The 22692-nt window shown below is 40.5% G+C and overlaps 1 protein-coding gene across 1 annotated transcript in view; it reads left to right on the top strand.

The window, feature by feature from the left end:
- The window catches only part of mslnb (mesothelin b), a gene marked incomplete in the record, with an annotated part of 183184 nt that overhangs the window by 92323 nt on the left and 68169 nt on the right, over positions 1–22692 (top strand). Inside the window, 6 exon segments of the mRNA XM_071354003.1 lie at positions 15009–15127; positions 15303–15458; positions 17963–18177; positions 19455–19540; positions 21619–21755; positions 22283–22408. Coding sequence (XP_071210104.1) covers positions 15009–15127; positions 15303–15458; positions 17963–18177; positions 19455–19540; positions 21619–21755; positions 22283–22408 — 839 coding nt within the window.

Genomic DNA, 22692 nt, shown 5'->3' with positions numbered 1-22692 from the left:
CTCACTTTCTGCCGACTACGCCACTTTGTTTATACATACATATATTTTATTAATGACACAATAAATGGGTTGTAAAACTATTCTAATTAAGTCTGTACATCAGTAATGTTTTCTGCCGACTACGTCATCACAATGATGCATAGATATTTGTCCTTATAATGTATTAAACGGGTGTTGTGATGCCCGGAAAAAAATATAGAAACCTGAGTCTCTATCAGAAACATGTATGTTTTTTGACTCATCTGAAGGGAAATTGTATTTTTAGTTTGTTAGGTTTGATAACCTTCTTGTCTCCTCTCTTCCAGTTGTCAGCCCTGGAGGTTCTCTCTCCAAAGCAGACAGCAGAGCTGGTGGTGTTGCCTCTTCCTGGTCTTCCAGGGAAAGATGTCATCATCAACACAGTGTTTGACTTCCTGACTGAGTCACCGAAGGAGAGGAAACTCCCTGAGTTCCTGCAACAACTTGTCAGCCTGATCAAACAGGTACATCTCTCTGCTGTCCTTGTCTACAAAAAATACAGTCTTAATCATTGATACAAACCAAGTACTAACCTTTTAACTTGTTTCTGTCTTTAGGGAAATATCCCTTGTGCCTCCTACAAGATCATGTAAGTAGTACCGAACCCATAGATTGGATAGTAGTACTGTACCCATAGATAGGATAGTAGTACCGCACCCATAGATAGGATAGTAGTACCGTACCCATAGATAGGATAGTAGTACCGTACCCATAGATAGGATAGTAGTACCGTACCCATAGATAGGATAGCAGTACCGTACCCATAGGCAGGATAGTAGTACCGTACCCATAGATAGGATAGTAGTACTGTACCCATGGATAGGATAGTAGTACTGTACCCATAGATAGGATAGTAGTACCGTACCCATAGATTGGATAGTAGTACCGTACCCATAGACAGGATAGTAGTACCGTACCCATAGATAGGATAGTAGTACCGTACCCATGGATAGGATAGTAGGACCGTACCCATAGACAGGATAGTAGTACCGTACCCATAGATAGGATAGTAGTACCGTACCCATAGATAGGATAGTAGTACTGTACCCATAGATAGGATAGTAGTACTGTACCCATAGATAGGATAGTAGTACCGTACCCATAGATAGGATAGTAGTACCGTACCCATAGATAGGATAGTAGTACCGTACCCATAGACAGGATAGTAGTACCGTACCCATAGACAGGATAGTAGTACCGTACCCATAGACAGGATAGTAGTACTGTACCCATAGATAGGATAGTAGTACCGTACCCATAGATAGGATAGTAGTACCGTACCCATAGATAGGATAGTAGTACCGTACCCATAGACAGGATAGTAGTACCGTACCCATAGACAGGATAGTAGTACCGTACCCATAGACAGGATAGTAGTACCGTACCCATAGATAGGATAGTTGTACCGTACCCATAGATAGGATGTAGTACCGTACCCATAGACAGGATAGTAGTACTGTACCCATGGATAGGATAGTAGTACCGTACCATAGATAAGATAGTAGTACCGTACCCATAGACAGGATAGTAGTACCGTACCCATAGACAGGATAGTAGTACCGTACCCATAGATAGGATAGTAGTACCGTACCCATAGAACAGGATAGTAGTACCGTACCCATAGACAGGATAGTAGTACCGTACCCATAGACAGGATAGTAGTACCGTACCCATAGATAGAATAGTAGTACCGTACCCATAGACAGGATAGTAGTACCGTACCCATAGACAGGATAGTAGTACCGTACCCATAGATAGGATAGTAGTACCGTACCCATAGATAGGGTGTCCATAGATAGGGTGTCCTTCCACTCTGCTCAGAGTGGGTGAAAACATGCTTCGGTGATGATATTTCAACTCCTTATGTTACAAAATACATTTTACCAAGACAAATGTGATTCTTTATATTCTGAATCGTTCAGTGGGGTTTTTCTCTAAGGTATAATTAACATTATATCCAAAAAAGTCACATTTCGTAACCTAATACAGTGTCTTCAGAAAGTATTCACACCCCTTGACTTTTTCCACATTTTGTTGTTACAAAGTGGAATTTAAAATAGATTTCATTGTAATTTTTTTGTCAACGATCTGCACAAAATACTCTGTAATGTCAAAGTTGATGAAAAATTCCAACATTTGTCAAAAAAAAGAATGAAACATAAAATACTCATATACAGTATGATATGTATATATATACAGTATCTTGATTAGATAAGTATTCAACCCCTTCAACCCCTACATGTTAGATCACCTTTCGTAGCGATTACAGCTGTGAGTCTTTCTGGGTAGGTATCTAAGAGCTTTTCACACATGGATTGAGCAACATTTGCCCATTATTCTTTAATAAAAAATCAAGCTCGGTCAAATTGTTTGTTGATCATTGCTAGACAACCATTTTCAGGTGTTGCCTTAGATTTTCAAGCAGATTTAATTAAAAAAAAAATGTAACTTGCCCACAAGGGAACATTTACTGTCTTCTTGGTAAGGAGCTCCAGTGTAGATTTGGCCTTGTGTTTTAGGTTATTGGTAAGGATCTCCAGTGTAGATTTGGCCTTGTGTTTTAGGTTATTGGTAAGGAACTCCAGTGTAGATTTGGCCTTGTGTTTTAGGTTATTGGTAAGGATCTCCAGTGTAGATTTGGCCTTGTGTTTTAGGTTATTGGTAAGAATCTCCAGTGTAGATTTGGCCTTGTGTTTTAGGTTATTGGTAAGGAACTCCAGTGTAGATTTGGCCTTGTGTTTTAGGTTATTGGTAAGGATCTCCAGTGTAGATTTGGCCTTGTGTTTTAGGTTATTGGTAAGAATCTCCAGTGTAGATTTGGCCTTGTGTGTTAGGTTATTGGTAAGGATCTCCAGTGTAGATTTGGCCTTGTGTTTTAGGTTATTGGTAAGGATCTCCAGTGTAGATTTGGCCTTGTGTTTTAGGTTATTGGTAAGGAGCTCCAGTGTAGATTTGGCCTTGTGTTTTAGGTTATTGGTAAGGATCTCCAGTGTAGATTTGGCCTTGTGTTTTAGGTTATTGGTAAGGATCTCCAGTGTAGATTTGGCCTTGTGTTTTAGGTTATTGGTAAGGATCTCCAGTGTAGATTTGGCCTTGTGTTTTAGGTTATTGGTAAGGATCTCCAGTGTAGATTTGGCCTTGTGTTTTAGGTTATTGGTAAGGATCTCCAGTGTAGATTTGGCCTTGTGTTTTAGGTTATTGGTAAGAATCTCCAGTGTAGATTTGGCCTTGTGTTTTAGGTTATTGGTAAGGAACTCCAGTGTAGATTTGGCCTTGTGTTTTAGGTTATTGGTAAGGATCTCCAGTGTAGATTTGGCCTTGTGTTTTAGGTTATTGGTAAGAATCTCCAGTGTAGATTTGGCCTTGTGTGTTAGGTTATTGGTAAGGATCTCCAGTGTAGATTTGGCCTTGTGTTTTAGGTTATTGGTAAGGATCTCCAGTGTAGATTTGGCCTTGTGTTTTAGGTTATTGGTAAGGAGCTCCAGTGTAGATTTGGCCTTGTGTTTTAGGTTATTGGTAAGGATCTCCAGTGTAGATTTGGCCTTGTGTTTTAGGTTATTGGTAAGGATCTCCAGTGTAGATTTGGCCTTGTGTTTTAGGTTATTGGTAAGGATCTCCAGTGTAGATTTGGCCTTGTGTTTTAGGTTATTGGTAAGGATCTCCAGTGTAGATTTGGCCTTGTGTTTTAGGTTATTGGTAAGGATCTCCAGTGTAGATTTGGCCTTGTGTTTTAGGTTATTGGTAAGGAGCTCCAGTGTAGATTTGGCCTTGTGTTTTAGGTTATTGGTAAGGAGCTCCAGTGTAGATTTGGCCTTGTGTTTTAGGTTATTGGTAAGGAGCTCCAGTGTAGATTTGGCCTTGTGTTTTAGGTTATTGGTAAGGATCTCCAGTGTAGATTTGGCCTTGTGTTTTAGGTTATTGGTAAGGAGCTCCAGTGTAGATTTGGCCTTGTGTTTTAGGTTATTGGTAAGGAACTCCAGTGTAGATTTGGCCTTGTGTTTTAGGTTATTGGTAAGGAACTCCAGTGTAGATTTGGCCTTGTGTTTTAGGTTGTTGGTAAGGATCTCCAGTGTAGATTTGGCCTTGTGTTTTAGGTTGTTGGTAAGGATCTCCAGTGTAGATTTGGCCTTGTGTTTTAGGTTATTGGTAAGGATCTCCAGTGTAGATTTGGCCTTGTGTTTTAGGTTATTGGTAAGGAACTCCAGTGTAGATTTGGCCTTGTGTTTTAGGTTGTTGGTAAGGATCTCCAGTGTAGATTTGGCCTTGTGTTTTAGGTTGTTGGTAAGGAGCTCCAGTGTAGATTTGGCCTTGTGTTTTAGGTTATTGGTAAGGAACTCCAGTGTAGATTTGGCCTTGTGTTTTAGGTTATTGGTAAGGAACTCCAGTGTAGATTTGGCCTTGTGTTTTAGGTTATTGGTAAGGAGCTCCAGTGTAGATTTGGCCTTGTGTTTTAGGTTATTGGTAAGGAGCTCCAGTGTAGATTTGGCCTTGTGTTTTAGGTTGTTGGTAAGGATCTCCGGTGTAGATTTGGCCTTGTGTTTTAGGTTATTGGTAAGGAACTCCAGTGTAGATTTGGCCTTGTGTTTTAGGTTGTTGGTAAGGATCTCCAGTGTAGATTTGGCCTTGTGTTTTAGGTTATTGGTAAGGAACTCCAGTGTAGATTTGGCCTTGTGTTTTAGGTTATTGGTAAGGAACTCCAGTGTAGATTTGGCCTTGTGTTTTAGGTTATTGGTAAGGAGCTCCAGTGTAGATTTGGCCTTGTGTTTTAGGTTATTGGTAAGGAACTCCAGTGTAGATTTGGCCTTGTGTTTTAGGTTATTGGTAAGGATCTCCAGTGTAGATTTGGCCTTGTGTTTTAGGTTATTGGTAAGGAACTCCAGTGTAGATTTGGCCTTGTGTTTTAGGTTATTGGTAAGGATCTCCAGTGTAGATTTGGCCTTGTGTTTTAGGTTATTGGTAAGGAACTCCAGTGTAGATTTGGCCTTGTGTTTTAGGTTATTGGTAAGGATCTCCAGTGTAGATTTGGCCTTGTGTTTTAGGTTGTTGATAAGGATCTCCAGTGTAGATTTGGCCTTGTGTTTTAGGTTATTGGTAAGGATCTCCAGTGTAGATTTGGCCTTGTGTTTTAGGTTATTGGTAAGGAACTCCAGTGTAGATTTGGCCTTGTGTTTTAGGTTATTGGTAAGGATCTCCAGTGTAGATTTGGCCTTGTGTTTTAGGTTATTGGTAAGGATCTCCAGTGTAGATTTGGCCTTGTGTTTTAGGTTGTTGTCCTGCTGAAAGGTCGATATCTATCTTACCTCAATATTGTTTTATATTATATATATAATTTTCTAAGCTGTTAAAAAGGCACAGTCAACTTAGTGTATGTAACCTTCTGACCCACTGGAATTGTGATACAGTGAATTATAAGTTAAATAATCCGTCTGTAAACAATTGTTGGAAAAATGACTTGTGTCATGTACAAAGTCGATGTCCTAACCGACTTGCCAAAACTATATTTTGTTAACAAGACATTTGTGGAGTGGTTGAAAAACGAGTTTTAATGACTCCAACCTTAAGTGTATGTCAACTTCTGACCCACTGCAATGGTGATACAGTGAAATAATCTGTGAACAATTGTTGGAAAAATGACTTGTGTCATGCACAAAGTCGATGTCCTAACCGACTTGCCAAAACTATATTTTGTTAACAAGACATTTGTGGAGTGGTTGAAAAACGAGTTTTAATGACTCCAACCTTAAGTGTATGTAAACGTACGACTTCAACTGCACATGAGGTTTTGACCATTGTTTTTGTTAAAGGCGTTTCTCCACAATTATTTTACCCATTGGTCAAATGATGCGTCTTTTGATTGGACTCCCTACCATAGATGTTTCTAATGACAACTGCATCTCGTCCACGTGAGGACATCCCACGAGACATCCAATGAATGACCCATTTTCTGTCAGAAATGGCACCCTATTCCCTACATAGTGCACTACTTTTAACCAGGGTCAATAGGGGCTCTGGTCAAAAGTAGTGCACTATGTAGGGAATAGGGTGCCATTTGGGATATACTCATGTAAAATAGAACTTAAAAACGCTCCTGTTGTTGTTGTGTTTGTTTAGTTTCGCCAGACTGGACCAGGCCGTACCCACTGTTACCATGGAGATAGAGTCAGCCCTCACCTCCAGCAAGACGGCTTTACTACAGACCGTCCCATCAGGTGAGAGACGGGTTTTAATAAACAACACTGGATTCGATTGGCTGAGTCTATTTCCTGTGTAGTGTAATACTTTTGAACAGGACCCTTAGGGAGAACCATATTGGTTCCAAAGTATTTTGACCCGTTTATTTATTTTTTCTTCTTCATGTTCAACATGTTACAAAGAATCACCATTACTGCCTGAAATCTTACACGTTGTATTTTCCCCTCACAGGTTGCATTGTATACAGTGGAGAGGTGAGTATCTGTGCTGTCTTACAGGCTGATGTGACTGTGTGATTTATCTGGACGCTGCATAGCAGATTGGAACTCATTATGTCTCATCTTTCCCTCAGTGCAATGTCACCCCAGTTAATGGTACGAGATATTTATATATATATTTTTTGTGTATATTAATTCACCAAACATTGATTATTATATTATTCAATTGATTTCATAGTGATCAATAATTCCTTGCATTCCATTGATTATTATTCAGAAATAACTAATTGTTCGTTACGTATTGTTTACAGAGACAAAAGTTTGTGCTGGTGTCAACAGGTGAGTTATTCAAAGATAATTTCTGTTAGCTTCTGTTTTTTTTGTGTGGTTTTTTTTACGTTTAAAAAAAACAACATCTGTTCATTTGCGTTAATTGGTGACATGGTCTCAAACCTTTTCTAGTGCTGATTTCACGTCTCCTCTTTCCATCGTATTTCCAACAACCATCTGAATATCTGTTGTTGATTCCTTCAGCGCTGCTCTACAGGGTCACCTTGACAACGGGCAGATCAGCGGAGTCCTCTGTGATTTCAGCGTCGATGTTTACGCTTGTGGCTCGGTACGAAGAAGTCTTCACAACTGTCACGTTTCTGTTCAATTTTAATTTTAGTTGTTTTTCTAGTTGAACAACCACAGAAGTGACCCAGATGTTCTTGTTTTTTGATTGGTCTGACTTTTTGATTGGTCTGACTTTTTGATTGGTCTGACTTTTTGATTGGTCTGACTTTTTGATTGTCTGACTTTTTGATTGGTCTGACTTCTTGATTGGTCTGACTTTTTGATTGGTCTGACTTTTTGATTGGTCTGACTTCTTGATTGGTCTGACTTTTTGATTGGTCTGACTTTTTGATTGGTCTGACTTCTTGATTGGTCTGACTTTTTGATTGGTCTGACTTCTTGATTGGTCTGACTTTTTGATTGGTCTGACTTTTTGATTGGTCTGACTTTTTGATTGGTCTGACTTTTTGATTGGTCTGACTTTTTGATTGGTCTGACTTTTTGATTGGGCTGACTTTTTGATTGGGCTGACGTTTTGATTGGTCTGACTTTTTGTTTGTTTTCTTGTTTCTTTGCTCTCTACTGTAAAGCGTCTCTGGGCCCTTGAAAAGCGATATATAAATCTCATGTATTATTATTATATATTATTATTATATATCAATCTCATGTATTATTATTATACATTATTATTATATATTATTAGATTATATGATTTGTACATGTGTTTTCTCTTTCTGTCCCTTCTTTACCCTCCAGCTGTCTGCGTTGACATCGGATAACTTGGTGAGCCTGTTGAAGTGTAAGCTGTCTGGTAACACCAGCCACTCAGCACAGATCTGGAAACTGTTCTTCTCTAAGGTCTCAGTGGTCCTGGACTCAGCCCTGGATCTCTTCTCCAACACCGTGAGATAAAACTCTTATCTATTCATAGCACACTTAAACTGTACATATAAACGTACTGACTAATTATTACTGTATGTAGGTCCCCTCTTTTGATCTGGCTTTTATTTGGATTCATTTTCTAAGAAGAAAAGGAGACATTATTTTCATACCTCCAGTAGATCTGCCATGGTCCCAAATATTATTGTGAACGCTGACATTCAGTAATTTCTTGATAATGAAATCGTTTTTTTTTAACCATGTTCTCCAGACACTAGAGCCCAGCTCTCCAGCAGTGTCCCAGGCCCTGGATGCTATACGAGAGGTAAGGCTGGACAGCTTCAGCCTGGCTAGTCTCAGAGATCAGAAAATCATCAACCTCTGGTTCAACACCAGACTCCGTCCCTTCCTACCTGCCGTCTCCACTGACTTCCTGTCCTGCCTCAGCACCAAGAACTTCAGCTGCAACACCTACCAGACCATGTACGTATTAACATTACTATATATAATATAATATCACCTACCAGGTGATGAAAGGCCCTTTATCTACTACCCCAGAGTCAGATTAACTCGTGGATACCCTTTTTATGTCTCTGCATACAGTATGAAGGAAGTTAGAGGTAGGTTCGCGAGCCTAACTAGCGTTAGCGCAATGAATGGAAGTTTATGGAAAGTTCCAGTCATTATGCTAACACTGGTTAGCAATTGCGCTAGCGATAGTTAGCAACTTGCTTCAAACTGTACGCAGAGACATAAAAATGTTATCCAAGAGTTAATCTGACTCCAAGACATGCTAACCTCTCACCATTATAATAACAGGGGAGTTTAGCATTTAATATCATACCTCCAAGACATGCTAACCTCTCACCATTACAATAACAGGGGAGGTTAGCATTATATATCATACCCCCAAGACATGCTAACCTCTCACCATTACAATAACAGGGGAGGTTAGCATTTAATATCATACCTCCAAGACATGCTAACCTCTCACCATTATAATAACAGGGGAGGTTAGCATTTAATATCATACCTCCAAGACATGCTAACCTCTCACCATTACAATAACAGGGGAGGTTAGCATTTAATATCATACCCTAAAGACATGCTAACCTCTCACCATTACAATACCAAGGGAGGTTAGCATTTTAAATCATACCTCCAAGACATGCTAACCTCTCACCATTACAATAACAGGGGAGGTTAGCATTATATATCATACCCCCAAGACATGCTAACCTCTCACCATTATAATAACAGGGGAGGTTAGCATTATATATCATACCCCCAAGACATGCTAACCTCTCACCATTACAATAACAGGGGAGGTTAGCATTATATATCATACCCCCAAGACATGCTAACCTCTCACCATTACAATAACAGGGGAGGTTAGCATTATATATCATACCCCCAAGACATGCTAACCTCTCACCATTACAATAACAGGGGAGGTTAGCATTATATATCATACCCCCAAGACATGCTAACCTCTCACCATTACAATAACAGGGGAGGTTAGCATTATATATCATACCCCCAAGACATGCTAACCTCTCACCATTACAATAACAGGGGAGGTTAGCATTATATATCATACCCCCAAGACATGCTAACCTCTCACCATTACAATAACAGGGGAGGTTAGCATTATATATATCATACCCCCAAGACATGCTAACCTCTCACCATTACAATAACAGGGGAGGTTAGCATTATATATCATACCCCCAAGACATGCTAACCTCTCACCATTATAATAACAGGGGAGGTTAGCATTATATATCATACCCCCAAGACATGCTAACCTCTCACCATTACAATAACAGGGGAGGTTAGCATTATATATCATACCCCCAAGACATGCTAACCTCTCACCATTACAATAACAGGGGAGGTTAGCATTATATATCATACCTCCAAGACATGCTAACCTCTCACCATTACAATAACAGGGGAGGTTAGCATTTAATATCATACCTCCAAGACATGCTAACCTCTCACCATTACAATAACAGGGGAGGTTAGCATTATATATCATACCCCCAAGACATGCTAACCTCTCACCATTACAATAACAGGGGAGGTTAGCATTATATATCATACCCCCAAGACATGCTAACCTCTCACCATTACAATAACAGGGGAGGTTAGCATTATATATATCATACCCCCAAGACATGCTAACCTCTCACCATTACAATAACAGGGGAGGTTAGCATTATATATCATACCCCCAAGACATGCTAACCTCTCACCATTATAATAACAGGGGAGGTTAGCATTATATATCATACCCCCAAGACATGCTAACCTCTCACCATTACAATAACAGGGGAGGTTAGCATTATATATCATACCCCCAAGACATGCTAACCTCTCACCATTATAATAACAGGGGAGGTTAGCATTATATATCATACCCCCAAGACATGCTAACCTCTCACCATTACAATAACAGGGGAGGTTAGCATTTAATATCATACCCTAAAGACATGCTAACCTCTCACCATTACAATACCAAGGGAGGTTAGCATTTTAAATCATACCTCCAAGACATGCTAACCTCTCACCATTACAATAACAGGGGAGGTTAGCATTATATATCATACCCCCAAGACATGCTAACCTCTCACCATTATAATAACAGGGGAGGTTAGCATTATATATCATACCCCCAAGACATGCTAACCTCTCACCATTACAATAACAGGGGAGGTTAGCATTATATATCATATCGGTACTGACCAATAGGAACTGAGCCTCAACAGGTACTGACCAGTAGGAACTGAGCCTCAGCAGGTACTGACCAATAGGAACTGAGCCACAGCCGGTACTGACCAATAGGAACTGAGCCACAGCCGGTACTGACCAATAGGAACTGAGCCACAGCCGGTACTGACCAATAGGAACTGAGCCTCAACAGGTACTGACCAGTAGGAACTGAGCCTCAGCGGGTACTGACCAGTAGGAACTGAGCCTCAGCGGGTATCAAATCAAATCAAATCAAATGACACTGGTACCATTACTTTTTCTATAGGCCCTGTTCCAAAGTAATGCCTTGTAGGGAATAGGGGGCCACTTCAGACACAGCCATTGTCAGTCAAACTGCTGTGTAAATAACACAAACACACTTCTGAACGTGTTATCTGGAGAGTTACTACGGGATCTTCAATAGACTGGCACTGAAACAGCAGCAGGGACTGTTCTCTGACTGTGTTCTTTCTAAATGTGTTCTCTAAATGTGTTCTCTGACTGTGTTCTCTAAATGTGTTCTCTGACTGTGTTCTCTAAATGTGTTCTCTCTAAATGTGTTCTCTAAATGTGTTCTCTCTAAATGTGTTCTCTAAATGTGTTCTCTAAATGTGTTCTCTAAATGTGTTCTCTAAATGTGTTGTCTAATTGTGTTGTCTAATTGTGTTCTCTCTAAATGTGTTCTCTAAATGTGTTCTCTAATTGTGTTCTCTAAATGTGTTCTCTAATTGTGTTCTCTAAATGTGTTCTCTAATTGTGTTCTCTAAATGTGTTCTCTAAATGTGTTCTCTAATTGTGTTCTCTCTAAATGTGTTGTCTAAATGTGTTCTCTAAATGTTTTCTCTAATTGTGTTCTCTCTAATTGTGTTCTCTAATTGTGTTCTCTAAATGTGTTCTCTAATTGTGTTCTCTAAATGTGTTCTCTAATTGTGTTCTCTAAATGTGTTCTCTAATTGTGTTGTCTAATTGTGTTGTCTAAATGTGTTCTCTAAATGTGTTGTCTAATTGTGTTGTCTAAATGTGTTGTCTAATTGTGTTCTCTCTAATTGTGTTGTCTAAATGTGTTCTCTAAATGTGTTGTCTAATTGTGTTGTCTAAATGTGTTGTCTAATTGTGTTGTCTAATTGTGTTGTCTAATTGTGTTGTCTAAATGTGTTCTCTAAATGTGTTGTCTAATTGTGTTCTCTCTAAATGTGTTGTCTAAATGTGTTCTCTAAATGTGTTGTCTAATTGTGTTCTCTAAATGTGTTCTCTAATTGTGTTGTCTAATTGTGTTGTCTAATTGTGTTGTCTAATTGTGTTGTCTAATTGTGTTGTCTCTAAATGTGTTGTCTAATTGTGTTCTCTCTAAATGTGTTCTCTAAATGTGTTGTCTAATTGTGTTGTCTAATTGTGTTCTCTCTAAATGTGTTCTCTAAATGTGTTCTCTAATTGTGTTCTCTAAATGTGTTCTCTAATTGTGTTCTCTAAATGTGTTCTCTAATTGTGTTCTCTAAATGTGTTCTCTAAATGTGTTCTCTCTAATTGTGTTCTCTCTAAATGTGTGGTCTAAATGTGTTCTCTAAATGTGTTCTCTAATTGTGTTCTCTCTAATTGTGTTCTCTAAATGTGTTCTCTCTAAATGTGTTGTCTAATTGTGTTGTCTCTAAATGTGTTGTCTAATTGTGTTCTCTCTAAATGTGTTGTCTAAATGTGTTCTCTAAATGTGTTGTCTAATTGTGTTGTCTAATTGTGTTGTCTAATTGTGTTGTCTAAATGTGTTCTCTAAATGTGTTGTCTAATTGTGTTCCCTCTAAATGTGTTCTCTAAATGTGTCGTCTAATTGTGTTCTCTCTAAATGTGTTCTCTAATTGTGTTCTCTCTAATTGTGTTCTCTAAATGTGTTCTCTCTAAATGTGTTGTCTAATTGTGTTCTCTCTAAATGTGTTGTCTAAATGTGTTCTCTAAATGTGTTGTCTAATTGTGTTGTCTAATTGTGTTGTCTAATTGTGTTGTCTAAATGTGTTCTCTAAATGTGTTGTCTAATTGTGTTCCCTCTAAATGTGTTCTCTAAATGTGTCGTCTAATTGTGTTCTCTCTAAATGTGTTCTCTAATTGTGTTCTCTCTAATTGTGTTCTCTAAATGTGTTCTCTCTAAATGTGTTGTCTAATTGTGTTCTCTAAATGTGTTCTCTAAATGTGTTGTCTAATTGTGTTGTCTAATTGTGTTCTCTCTAAATGTGTTGTCTAAATGTGTTGTCTAATTGTGTTGTCTAAATGTGTTCTCTAAATGTGTTGTCTAATTGTGTTCTCTCTAAATGTGTTCTCTAAATGTGTTGTCTAATTGTGTTGTCTAATTGTGTTCTCTCTAAATGTGTTCTCTAAATGTGTTCTCTAAATGTGTTCTCTAAATGTGTTCTCTAATTGTGTTCTCTAAATGTGTTCTCTAATTGTGTTCTCTAAATGTGTTCTCTAATTGTGTTCTCTAAATGTGTTCTCTAAATGTGTTCTCTCTAATTGTGTTCTCTCTAAATGTGTTGTCTAAATGTGTTCTCTCTAATTGTGTTGTCTAATTGTGTTCTCTCTAAATGTGTTCTCTAAATGTGTTCTCTAAATGTGTTCTCTAAATGTGTTCTCTAATTGTGTTCTCTAAATGTATTGTCTAAATGTGTTCTCTAAATGTGTTCTCTAATTGTGTTCTCTCTAATTGTGTTCTCTAAATGTGTTCTCTCTAAATGTGTTGTCTAATTGTGTTGTCTCTAAATGTGTTGTCTAATTGTGTTCTCTCTAAATGTGTTGTCTAAATGTGTTCTCTAAATGTGTTGTCTAATTGTGTTGTCTAATTGTGTTGTCTAATTGTGTTGTCTAAATGTGTTCTCTAAATGTGTTGTCTAATTGTGTTCTCTCTAAATGTGTTCTCTAAATGTGTCGTCTAAATGTGTTCTCTAAATGTGTTCTCTCTAAATGTGTTGTCTAATTGTGTTCTCTAAATGTGTTCTCTCTAAATGTGTTGTCTAATTGTGTTCTCTAAATGTGTTCTCTAAATGTGTTGTCTAAATGTGTTCTCTAAATGTGTTGTCTAATTGTGTTCTCTCTAAATGTGTTCTCTAAATGTGTTCTCTAATTGTGTTGTCTAAATGTGTTCTCTAAATGTGTTGTCTAATTGTGTTGTCTAATTGTGTTGTCTAAATGTGTTCTCTAAATGTGTTGTCTAATTGTGTTGTCTAATTGTGTTCTCTCTAATTGTGTTGTCTAATTGTGTTGTCTAATTGTGTTCTCTCTAATTGTGTTGTCTAATTGTGTTGTCTAATTGTGTTCTCTCTAAATGTGTTGTCTAAATGTGTTCTCTAATTGTGTTCTCTCTAAATGTGTTGTCTAAATGTGTTCTCTAATTGTGTTCTCTAAATGTGTTCTCTAAATGTGTTCTCTAATTGTGTTCTCTCTAAATGTGTTGTCTAAATGTGTTCTCTAAATGTGTTCTCTAATTGTGTTCTCTCTAATTGTGTTCTCTCTAATTGTGTTCTCTCTAATTGTGTTCTCTAAATGTGTTCTCTCTAAATGTGTTGTCTAATTGTGTTGTCTCTAAATGTGTTGTCTAATTGTGTTCTCTCTAAATGTGTTGTCTAAATGTGTTGTCTAATTGTGTTCTCTAAATGTGTCGTCTAAATGTGTTGTCTAATTGTGTTGTCTAATTGTGTTGTCTAAATGTGTTTTCTCTAAATGTGTTGTCTAATTGTGTTGTCTAAATGTGTTCTCTAAATGTGTCGTCTAAATGTGTTGTCTAATTGTGTTCTCTAAATGTGTTGTCTAAATGTGTTCTCTCTAAATGTGTTGTCTAAATGTGTTCTCTAAATGTGTTGTCTAATTGTGTTCTCTAAATGTGTTGTCTAAATGTGTTCTCTCTAAATGTGTTGTCTAAATGTGTTCTCTCTAAATGTGTTGTCTAATTGTGTTGTCTAAATGTGTTGTCTAAATGTGTTGTCTAATTGTGTTGTCTAATGTGTTCTCTAAATGTGTTGTCTAATTGTGTTGTCTAATTGTGTTGTCTAAATGTGTTCTCTAAATGTGTTGTCTAATTGTGTTGTCTAATTGTGTTGTCTAATTGTGTTGTCTAATTGTGTTGTCTAATTGTGTTGTCTAAATGTGTTCTCTGACTGTGTTGTCTAAATGTATTGTCTAAATGTGTTCTCTCTAAATGTATTGTCTAAATGTGTTCTCTCTAAATGTGTTCTCTCTAAATGTGTTCTCTCTAAATGTGTTGTCTAATTGTGTTGTCTCTAAATGTGTTGTCTAATTGTGTTCTCTCTAAATGTGTTGTCTAAATGTGTTGTCTAATTGTGTTGTCTAAATGTGTTGTCTAAATGTGTTCTCTAAATGTGTTGTCTAAATGTGTTGTGTGTGTATTCCCAGACCCCAGCTGTAGCTCTGACACCCTGAACAGTGGAGACTGGCTGCTGAAGAACTTCAGAGGATTCTCTGCCTTCGCCTCCTTCAAGGACATGCAGAGACTACTGGCCAACTTCTCTGTGGTAACTGTCTGTTGTCCTGTTGTCCTGTTGTCCTGTTGTCCTGTTGTATTAGTCTGTAATAATGTCTGTTGTTGTGTCTGTGCTGCAGATGGAACCGTTACACCAGCTCACAGTGAATAGTGTATGTAATAACGATTTGTCTGTAGTTACAATGTGAGTTGCGTCTGTGCTGCAGATGGAGGCCCTGCCCCAGCTCACAGTGAGACAGTTGGCAGAGGTGTCCTCTAGTCCAGGCCAGCTCAGCTCTGCTGCAGACGTCACCATGCTGATGAACTACGTACCCAACGTCCTCTTCACTGACTTCTTCAATGACTTCTCTATAGCCATCACCGTGAGACAAGCTCATCTGTCTGTCTGTCTGTCTGTCTGTCTGTCTGTCTGTCTGTCTGTCTGTCTGTCTGTCTGTCTGTCTGTCTGTCTGTCTGTCTGTCTGTCTGTCTGTCTGTCTGTCTGTCTGTCTGTCTGTCTGTCTGTCTGTCTGTCTGTCTGTCTGTCTGTGTAGTCTCCATCACCGTGAGACAAGCTCGTCTGTCTGTCTGTCTGTCTGTCTGTCTGTCTGTCTGTCTGTCTGTCTGTCTGTCTGTCTGTGTAGTCTCCATCACCGTGAGACAAGCTCGTCTGTCTGTCTGTCTGTCTGTCTGTCTGTCTGTCTGTCTGTCTGTCTGTCTGTCTGTCTGTCTGTCTGTCTGTCTGTCTGTCTGTCTGTCTGTCTGTCTGTCTGTCTGTCTGTGTAGTCTCCATCACCATGAGAGAAGATATTATATGGTTGCGTCCTATATGACACCCTATTCCCTATCTATATAGTCCCATACGACACCCTATCCCCTATATAGTCCCATATAACACCCTATCCCCTATATAGTCCCATATAACACCCTATTCCCTATATATATTATATTTGTTTACAAATATGGAATAGGGTTGTCATTTGAGAGGCATCCTGTCTGTCAATAGTTTGTCATGTGAGGGGATCCTGTCTGTCAATAGTTTGTCATGTGAGGGGATCCTGTCTGTCAATAGTTTGTCATGTGAGGGGATCCTGTCTGTCAATAGTTTGTCATGTGAGGGCATCCTGTCTGTCAATAGTTTGTCATGTGAGGGGATCCTGTCTGTCAATAGTTTGTCATGTGAGGGGATCCTGTCTGTCAATAGTTTGTCATGTGAGGGGATCCTGTCTGTCAATAGTTTGTCATGTGAGGGCATCCTGTCTGTCAATAGTTTGTCATGTGAGGGCATCCTGTCTGTCAATAGTTTGTCATGTGAGGGCATCCTGTCTGTCAATAGTTTGTCATGTGAGGGGATCCTGTCTGTCAATAGTTTGTCATGTGAGGGGATCCTGTCTGTCAATAGTTTGTCATGTGAGGGGATCCTGTCTGTCAATAGTTTGTCATGTGAGGGGATCCTGTCTGTCAATAGTTTGTCATGTGAGGGGATCCTGTCTGTCAATAGTTTGTCATGTGAGGGCATCCTGTCTGTCAATAGTTTGTCATGTGAGGGCATCCTGTCTGTCAATAGTTTGTCATGTGAGGGCATCCTGTCTGTCAATAGTTTGTCATGTGAGGGGATCCTGTCTGTCAATAGTTTGTCATGTGAGGGGATCCTGTCTGTCAATAGTTTGTCATGTGAGGGGATTCTATCTGTCAATAGTTCAACAGGTTTGTTTGGGTCTGAAGATGGACTATTATTCAACTGTCTTCCATTATCTGTTCTCTCTCTCTGTTATCCGTCCTCTTCCTCTCTTACCTTTCCTGTCCCTTCCTCCCTCCTTTCATCTCTCACTCCCTCTCCCCTCCATTTCTCCCTCCTCCCTCTCTCCACCCCTCTCCCCTCCCTCTCTCCACCCCTCCCTCTCTCCACCCCTCTCCCCTCCCTCTCTCCACCCCTCTCTCCCTCCCTCTCTCCTCCATCTCTCCTCCATCTCTCTCTCCATCCCTCTCCCCTCCCTCTCTCCACCCCTCCCTCTCTCCACCCCTCTCCCATCCCTCTCCCCTCCCTCTCTCCACCCCTCTCCCCTCCCTCTCTCCATCCCTCTCCCCTCCCTCTCTCCACCCCTCTCCCCTCCCTCTCTCCTCCATCTCTCCCTCCATCTCTCTCTCCATCCCTCTCCCTTCCCTCTCTCCACCCCTCTCCCCTCCCTCTCTCCACCCCTCTCCTATCCCTCTCCCCTCCCTCTCTCCACCCCTCTCCCCTCCCTCTCTCCACCCCTCTCCCCTCCCTCTCTCCACCCCTCTCCCCTCCCTCTCCCCTCCCTCTCTCCACCCCTCTCCCCTCCCCCTCTCCACCCCTCTCTCCACCCCCTCTCCCTCCCTCTCTCCCTCTCTCCCTCCACCCCCCATCCATCCCTCTCCCTCCCTCTCTCCACCCCTCTCCCCTCCATCCCTCCCTCTCTCCACCCCTCTCCCTCCCTCTCTCCACCCCTCTACCTCCCTCTCTCCCCCTCTCCCTCCCTCTCTCCACCCCTCTCCCTCCCTCTCTCCACCCCTCTCCCCCTCTCCCTCCCTCTCTCCCCCTCTCCCTCCCTCTCTCCACCCATCTCCCATCCATCTCTCCACCCCTCTCCCCTCCCTCCCTCTCTCCCCCTCTCCCTCCCTCTCTCCACCCATCTCCCATCCCTCTCTCCACCCCTCTCCCCTCCCTCTCTCCCTCCCTCTCTCCACCCCCCATCCATCCCTCTCTCCATCCCTCTCCCCTCCCTCTCCCCTCCCTCTCTCTCCCCCTCTCTCTCCCTCTCTCCACCCCCCATCCATCTCTCTCTCCCCCTCTCCCTCCCTCTCTCCACCCCCCATCCCTCCCTCTCTCCACCCCCCATCCATCCCTCTCTCCATCTATCCGTAGGGTCAAGAGTCTAAGTTCCCAGTGGCAGTGCGTTCAGCCATGCTCCAGCAGGTGTTTGAACGCGGGAACCTATCAGACCGCTCTGTTAGCGACCAGGAAGTACTCACCTGGCTTCACAGCAGGCTCCGCCCGCTGCTGATCAACCTGTCCTCGCTCCACGTCGCCCCCCTCTTCAGCGTGGTCGCACAGAGGAACTGCAACACCGGACAGCAGCTGTAAGAGACGGACTGATCTTCACTGGGGATTTAGGCTTGCGGCGCAAATTGCAACCTATTCCTTATAAGTTATGGTCACAAGTAGTGCACTACATAGGGAATAGGGAGCCATTAGGGTAAAGTAGTGCACTATGAAGGGAATAGGGAGCCATTAGGGTAAAGTAGTGCACTATGAAGGGAATAGGGAGCCATTAGGGATGTATCTTAGGGTAAAGTAGTGCACTACATAGGGAATAGGGAGCCATTAGGGATGTATCTTAGGGTAAAGTAGTGCACTATGTAGGGAATAGGGTGCCATTAGGGACGTATCTTAGGGTAAAGTAGTGCACTATGTAGGGAATAGGGAGCCATTAGGGATGTATATTAGGGTAAAGTAGTGCACTATGTAGGGAATAGGGTGCCATTAGGGATGTATATTAGGGTAAAGTAGTGCACTATGTAGGGAATAGGGAGCCATTATGGATGTATATTAGGGTAAAGTAGTGCACTATGTAGGGAATAGGGAGCCATTAGGGATGTATATTAGGGTAAAGTAGTGCACTATGTAGGGAATATGGAGCCATTAGGTATGTATATTAGGGTAAAGTAGTGCACTATATAGGGAATAGGGAGCCATTAGGGATGTATCTTAAGGTAAAGTAGTGCACTACATAGGGAATAGGGAGCCATTAGGGATGTATATTAGGGTAAAGTAGTGCACTATGTAGGGAATAGGGAGCCATTAGTGATGTATATTAGGGTAAAGTAGTGCACTATGTAGGGAATAGGGAGCCATTAGTGATGTATATTAGGGTAAAGTAGTGCACTACATAGGGAATAGGGAGCCATTATGGATGTATCTTAGGGTAAAGTAGTGCACTATGTAGGGAATAGGGAGCCATTAGGGATGTACCCTGAGTCAGTAGTGATGTTGATGTGCAGGGTGTATCTATCCTAAATCTAGCTCTATATCACGTGAGACTGTAGAAGCATCTTTTCCTGTAGCTTGGACTGATCTCAAAGTGCTCGGGGGGGGGGGGGGGGGGGGGGTACAGAACCTGGGGTCTTTCTGTAACGCTCCCAGACAGTCACATGTCCTCCCCACCGTGTCTGTCCTTCCTACTGTTCTCCCACCCTGCCTCTCTGCCCCTCTGTTTCCAACTGTCTGAATAAAGAGTTAAATGAGCTATGTCAGACGATAGTGTCAGGTGGGGGTCATCCCAGCAGAAGAGGAGAGGGAGCCATCTTGTATTGTGATGACGGGTATGTTTCATGTCTGACATGTTTGTCTCTCCAAGGGTGGAGGTGCTGAACGCCACCCTCCCTACACTTCAGGACAACACACAGAGAAACATCTACGATCAAATCACCCTCTCCCTCCAAGGTACCGACATCCACCACACATCCACTGGAAATAGAAATACTGCAGCATACTATGAAGCTGTAAATACTGCAGCATACTATGAAACTGTAAATACTGCAGCATACTATGAAACTGTAAATACTACAGCATACTATGAACCTGTAAATACTACAGCATACTATGAACCTGTAAATACTACAGTATACTATGAACCTGTAAATACTACAGTATACTATGAACCTGTAAATACTACAGCATACTATGAAACTGTAAATACTACAGCATACTATGAAGCTGTAAATACTACAGCATACTATGAACCTGTAAATACTGCAGCATACTATGAAACTGTAAATACTACAGCATACTATGAAACTGTAAATACTACAGCATACTATGAACCTGTAAATACTGCAGCATACTATGAAACTGTAAATACTACAGCATACTATGAAACTGTAAATACTGGAGCATACTATGAAACTGTAAATACTACAGAATACTATGAAACTGTAAATACTGCAGCATACTATGAACCTGTAAATACTGCAGCATACTATGAAACTGTAAATACTGCAGCATACTATGAACCTGTAAATACTACAGCATACTATGAACCTGTAAATACTACAGCATACTATGAACCTGTAAATACTACAGTATACTATGAACCTGTAAATACTACAGTATACTATGAACCTGTAAATACTACAGCATACTATGAACCTGTAAATACTACAGCATACTATGAAGCTGTAAATACTACAGCATACTATGAACCTGTAAATACTGCAGCATACTATGAACCTGTAAATACTACAGCATACTATGAAACTGTAAATACTACAGCATACTATGAACCTGTAAATACTGCAGCATACTATGAAACTGTAAATACTACAGCATACTATGAAACTGTAAATACTGGAGCATACTATGAAACTGTAAATACTACAGAATACTATGAAACTATAAATACTGCAGAATACTATGAACCTGTAAATACTACAGAATACTATGAAACTATAAATACTGCAGAATACTATGAACCTGTAAATACTACAGAATACTATGAAACTATAAATACTACAGCATATTATGGAACTATAAATACTGGAGAATACTATGAAGATGTAAATACTGGAGCATACTATGAAACTATAAATACTACAGCATATTATGAAACTATAAATACTACAGAATACTATGAAACTATAAATACTACAGCATATTATGGAACTATAAATACTGGAGAATACTATGAAGCTGTAAATACTGGAGCATACTATGAAACTATAAATACTACAGCATACTATGAAACTATAAATACTACAGCATATTATGGAACTATAAATACTGGAGAATACTATGAAACTATAAATACTTCAGCATACTATGAAGCTGTAAATACTGGAGCATACTATGAAACTATAAATATTGGAGCATACTATGAAACTATAAATACTACAGAATACTATGAAACTATAAATACTACAGCATATTATGGAACTATAAATACTGGAGAATACTATGAAGCTGTAAATACTGGAGCATACTATGAAACTATAAATACTACAGCATACTATGAAACTATAAATACTACAGCATATTATGGAACTATAAATACTGGAGAATACTATGAAACTATAAATACCGGAGCATACTATGAAACTGTAAATACTACAGCATACTATGAAACTGTAAATACTGGAGCATACTATGAAACTATAAATACTGGAGCATACTATGAAACTGTAAATACTACAGCATACTATGAAACTGTAAATACTGGAGCATACTATGAAACTATAAATATTGGCAGCATACTATGAAACTGTAAATACTACAGCATACTATGAAACTATAAATATTGGAGCATACTATGAAACTGTAAATACTACAGAATACTATGAAACTTGTCTTGCTGTAACACCAAAGCTCAACACTCGGTTATTCATATTTTCATATCGTGATACAAAACCTCATTACTCAAACAACTAATGATCGCATGTGTTGTCAGTTTGTCATATTGAGTTTTGACCACAGAATTTCCTGTTAAGGATATTTGATTGACAGTCCTGTCTCCGCCCCCCTGCCAGGCTCTTCCCCACTCCGTTGCTATGGTGCAAACTACAACCACAGTTTCTACGGTTACCTGGAAAGTTCTTTCCTGGGTTTCGGCTTCCCCAACCTGACCACCTTCCTCTCCCTCATACCCAATAGCCAGATGGAACAGGTGAGGGGTGTGTGTGTGTGTGTGTGTGTGTGTGTGTGTGTGTGTGTGTGTGTGTGTGTGTGTGTGTGTGTGTGTGTGTGTGTGTGTGTGTGTGTGTGTGTGTGTGTGTGTGTGTGTGTGTGTGTGTGTGTGTGTGTGTCACAGGAGGTTGGTGGCACCTTAGTTGGGGAGGACGGGTTCATGGTAATGGCTGGAGCGGAATAAGTAGAATGGTCTCAAATACATCAAACACATGGTTTCCATGGTTTCCATGTGTTTGATTCCATTCTATTTGCTCCGTTCCAGACATTATCGAGAGCCGTCCTCCCCTCAGCAGCCTCCTCTGGTGTGTGTTTGAGACAAGGCTTTAAGAGGACATAGATGATGATGATGATGATGAAGGTGTGTGTGTTTGAGACAAGGCTTTAAGAGGACATAGATGATGATGATGATGATGAAGGTGTGTGTGTTTGAGACAAGGCTTTAAGAGGACATAGATGATGATGATGATGATGAAGGTGTGTGTGTTTCCTCATCTCTCTCTCTAGCTGGTGAACTCTCTGCCTGTCTCTGACCTGGGTCGTTTCCTGCGCCACCCCGGCGTTGTCGACGACGACGCAAAGCTCTGCCAGCTCTACAGCAACTACGCCAAGACCCCACTGTTCCTAGAGACTGTACGTACACACACACATGTACACACACACATATACACACACACTCAATTACTGTGTTACCCGTGTGAAACACCCACTACACACCAATTGTCTCCTATGCCATCCATTCACCAGAAAGGCAGAGTCCAAGAGGAATCTGACACTAGAACACACCCCAGTTTCCTCTAAACCCCAGTTTCCTCTAAACTCCAGTTTCCTCTAAACCCCAGGTTCCTCTAAAGCCCAGGTTCCTCTAAACCCCAGTTTCCTCTAAACCCCAGGTTCCTCTAAACCCCAGGTTCCTC

The sequence above is a fragment of the Salvelinus alpinus genome, chromosome 2, assembly GCF_045679555.1.
Source record: "Salvelinus alpinus chromosome 2, SLU_Salpinus.1, whole genome shotgun sequence".
NCBI lineage: Eukaryota > Metazoa > Chordata > Actinopteri > Salmoniformes > Salmonidae > Salvelinus > Salvelinus alpinus.
This window is presented reverse-complemented; position numbering and strand designations above follow the sequence as displayed.